This window comes from Pseudopodoces humilis, chromosome 10 (assembly GCF_049639895.1).
Source record: "Pseudopodoces humilis isolate 2021_Gansu_Grassland_sample_001 chromosome 10, ASM4963989v1, whole genome shotgun sequence".
Lineage (NCBI taxonomy): Eukaryota > Metazoa > Chordata > Aves > Passeriformes > Paridae > Pseudopodoces > Pseudopodoces humilis.
The window spans coordinates 43,500-47,702 of NC_142209.1; the positions used below are offsets into that span (position 1 = coordinate 43,500).

Genomic DNA, 4,203 nt, shown 5'->3' on the forward strand with positions numbered 1-4,203 from the left:
TTCCCAGTGGCATCCTGTGAGCTACAGCAGCACTGCTGCTCTGTGTGGTCTGGCATAGATATTCAGATAGCTGAATGTATGCCTAACATGTCTTAGAGGCTTGCTTCACAGACTTGTTGGGACAGAGGATGTGGTTCAACAATGTCTCCCTGTTAAGCTTTCAAGCTCTGCAGGTTTTTATTCTCTTGCCAAAGCCCAATCAGAAAACTCACTTCATAGATTAAGAGCGAATGGCTTTAAAATTAGCCCTATTAAGATCTCACCCAGGACCCACAGTCTCCATACTCTCTATGTATCTGTGTGTGCAACACAAATTAGGCAACAAAAGAAGCTTTGTATCAAAATAGTTTATTAAAAACAAAACTTCACTGAAGCTTGCTGTCTTCAAGACAGAATTATGACATTGCAGCATTCAACACAATCATAATCCACATATAAATATAATACTATACAGCTCCTGTTCGCCTTGGCCAAGTTCTGCCCTCAGTCTGGCCCCGCACAGCCCTGCTGACACAACCCAGCCCTGCATACTTTAGCTGCAGAACCTGTTCCTCTGGGAACAGAGTTATTCTATCCCTTCCTCCCCTCACAGTGCTGTTACTGTGAGGAGCTTGCACAGAAACCCAGCACAGCTCTTGGCAGCTCGAGGCAGCAACAGAACCGGTGTGAGCACACCGAGCCTGACAACAGCAGCGCTGGGGGATGTTTAGGAAAAATAAATAGGCAATTACTCAAGTTCCCAGCAGTGCCCAAGTGCAGAGAGCAGCTTCTGTTCCCAAGAAGGAAGCTCTGTCCGGACCTGCCGCATTGCTCCTGGGCAGTGACAGAAGGGCTCCTGCACGGCCGCCTCTCGCTGCAGCACCGGCAGGGAAGGGCAGAGCCTGCAGCTGGCTGCCACTGCTGCCAGCTCCCCTGAACACCCTCCAACAGCGGCACTCTGGGCCAGCAGCTCTGCACCCAAGGCAGCGTTTGTCCTTGCACTGTGGCAAACACACTGAGTGCTCAGTGCCCCAGCCTTTCGGGTCAGGATGCTGCTCGTGAGCTGTGGCTTGGCTTCCTCGCCAGCCCAGAGGCTGCTTCTCCCTCCTCTCCATCACTCAGGTGCCCTGGGCTGCTCTGCTGATAGGTGTCTTCTTGCACAGTTCCTGGTAGAATTCAGACTCCAAAAAGCGTGGGTAGGAGTTATTCTCCATTAAGCTGTAAACTCTCTTCTGGGCTGCGCTGAAGCAGGTATGGGTGGCTTCCTGGATGTTCTGTGCAATCATGCTCTTGGTCTGGAAGTCTATATTTATCTGAAATACAGAAAGAGGGACATTACTCCTGAGAACATAATTCAAGTAAGTGTAATGCACAGTACAACCTCTGGAAAGGTCAAAAAGGCAAGACCCCATTACTGCAGGGTCAGTTTACTGGAGATTTTTCTTTAAGAAATTTTCTTTAAGATACTTTTCTGTAAGAAAATTCTCCTTTTGCACAAAAGCAAAACTAATTCAAATACATCTTTTGTCAGTTAAAATGGAAATTCTCTGCAACACTGCTTCTGCCATTTTCCAGTTGGGTGAAAAGGCAGTTGTATCCAGACCCAGACATTAACCGTGAGCTTATGTGCAATGCAGTTTGACATCTGTGTCTTGAGTTCAGAGAAATAATGGCTGTAAGAACTCATAGAACTCATAGAGAATTTATTTTTAAGCAGCTTTTCTTTACCTCTTTGGGAGCCTCCTTTTCAATGAAATCATTGTAGATTTTCTTTGCTTTCGATGTCAGCTTTTGGGGTGATTTAGTTTTCTTAAAGTCCTCACAGGCCAACCAGAACTCAATGTTCTCTTCACAAAATTCAGACTTCAAAAAAGCTCGGAAAGCAGCAAGACCATCTAAGGAAAGAAAAAAGTACTCACCATCAATTAACTATTTCAGGAATCTTGATTTTACCTATTCCTCACATCAATTTCAGAATGCTTTGCTGTAGGTCTATTTCTTTCAGAGATATCATGACAATAAAAAGGTTCCATAATTTATGTTTGAAAGCAAGTTAATGCTTGGACAGTTGGGCAGGTTTCACTCTGAGTTTGCCATTTCTTAGGCAAACACAAAAAATGAAACCATTTCTATTGTTATGTTTCTTTCTGTGATGCCTGAGAATACATTAAAAAAACATTTCTCTCTAGATAAGCTCTCCTCTGTTAACCTTTGCACTGCAGTAAATATGACTACCATAGTCTGGAATATTCTTTCAATGGAAAGGATGAGTCAAGCTCAAAGAGCAAATAGTAGTATTGTTTCTTTTACTTTGCTAGTGAACGCTGCTTCTTGTACAGCTACGGTAAAACCCCAAGATCACCGAACTTGTGTTGCAGAATCCTTCCCACATTACTGGAAAGCACTTGGTTTGGTTATGCAGTGAGCTCAGGGAATAAATGCCCTTTTCTCATTTGGCAAAACCAAGCTGACAAGTATGATTTTAGCTATGGGAGTTTCAGGGGAAAAAAAAAACAAACTATGGAGATATTATTTGTTTTACTATTAGTTAACATTTTTTATAAAAAAACCCCACTTCTATATATTCTGGCTTTAGACTGTTAAAAGCATTTAACCTCCAAGACCAGAATTAGAGCTCTTCCCATGAGAGGTACAATGCTGACATTGAAGGAAGCAGACTCTTACAGACATAAAAACTTCTCCATCCCTTTGCTCCCAAATGTTACTTTTTGAAGAGAAACTTACATTTGTTAGCAAGAAGTTCATCAAAGGCTTCTGACCACAGCTGGGCCTCCTCAGGGGAAGGTCTGCAGAAAGAGGGGGAGAACATCAGACTACACTACTCAAGCTTTACTGCTCTTGAAGAACACTCCAGTTATTTAAACAGTCTTTCTCCTAACTTACCTGAAGTAGTTGCGGTGCTTCCCTGCCTTCTTAGATTTCCTTTTGTTAGAATTGGAAGAGTTCTGAAGGAAGTAGCTCAACTTTGTTTTCCAATCTTTAATGCTGGAAGGAAGAAGAGGGAGATGCTCGTTAAAGGTGGCAGCTCGCAGAGCTTTAGACAGCAGCGCTGTCCCCTGAGGCGGCTCCTGCAGCGGGAGTCACCCACAGCCCCTGAAGGCAAGGAAAACGCTTCCCGAGCGTGCGGGCGGGGGGACTCACATCGTTCTCTTCATCCTGCCCTTGTCGGCCTCCTCCGGCTCGCTGCGGCGGCGGCCGCCCCGCTCCGTGCGCCCGCCGTGCCGCACGGCCAGGACCAGCGCGCTCTGCATCCCGGTGCTCGGGGTGCTCCCACCGCTCCCGGTGCTTCCACTGCTCGGGGTGCTCCCACCGCTCCCGGTGCTTCCACTGCTCGGGATGCTCCCACCGCTCCCGGTACCGCCGCTCCGCCCGAGCCGCGCCCGCTCTTATGGCCCCGCGGGCGGGCGGGGCCGGGCCGGGCCGGGCCGAGGGCGGCACCGAGGCAGCCCCGCCTGCCTGCAGGGATCTGCGGAGCCAGCTTCGCCTCTCGTCCGCATCGCGTCCCTTTTACCCCTTCATTTGGTTTTCCCTTATCCCCCTCTTCTTGGAAATCGTTCGGCGCGTCCCCCCGCCAAAGGGCTGGCTGTCCTTCCCGTCAGTCAAAAACGTACCCTGCTCTTCTGGAGGTGTTTGAAGGTCATTCAGCTTTTTGAGTGTGGTCAGTACGCGAAAAAGAAAGGACCTAGCCATATTTCTTCAAAAAAATGAAGTTGCTCTAAGTTTGAGCGTACGGTGCTTTTGGGGTCTCCCCTTTGCTGACCCGGGCTGTGGCTCCCTTCCACCCCGTGTGTGCGCAGGGTTTAGCTCTGGGCAGTGTTGCCCCCTACCAGTGAATTCTGTAAATTACTCCCAGCTCTGGGAGCCGAAGTTGCAGCGCCCTGCTTGAGCCCTCGGCTTGTTGAAAAGGCCGTGTGGTCCTTCTCAGCAGTGTCCAGCTGGAGGGTATCATGTCCAAACAATTTGAATTTAGGAACCATGTGAGTTTACCCTCTCTCTGCTTTTCTGTTTTCTTCTCTGTGCATGTGTCTTCCTCTCCACAGTACCCTAGAGTCTGTCTTTCCTGCCACAAAAAGCAATGTTCAGAGAGACTGACTCCCAGAATGCCAGCTGACTTCAACAAAATGATGTAGCATAAATGTCTGATCCTTTTAGATAATCACTGTGTCCTTACAACCTCTGCTTGCTGAACACTCACAAACTGCA

General features: G+C 47.8%; 1 protein-coding gene across 1 annotated transcript; it reads right to left on the bottom strand.

Moving 5' to 3' along the window:
• Positions 1-331: 331 nt before the first annotated feature.
• On the bottom strand, positions 332-3,364 carry LOC102105691 (regulator of G protein signaling 2). Its single transcript, XM_005528627.3, has 5 exons — positions 3,142-3,364; positions 2,884-2,985; positions 2,725-2,786; positions 1,708-1,874; positions 332-1,292 (listed from the first exon to the last, which is right to left on the bottom strand). The coding sequence occupies exons 1-5, from the start codon at positions 3,249-3,251 to the stop codon at positions 1,098-1,100; spliced, it is 636 nt and encodes a 211-aa protein (XP_005528684.1). The 5' UTR covers positions 3,252-3,364; the 3' UTR covers positions 332-1,097.
• Positions 3,365-4,203: the final 839 nt, after the last annotated feature.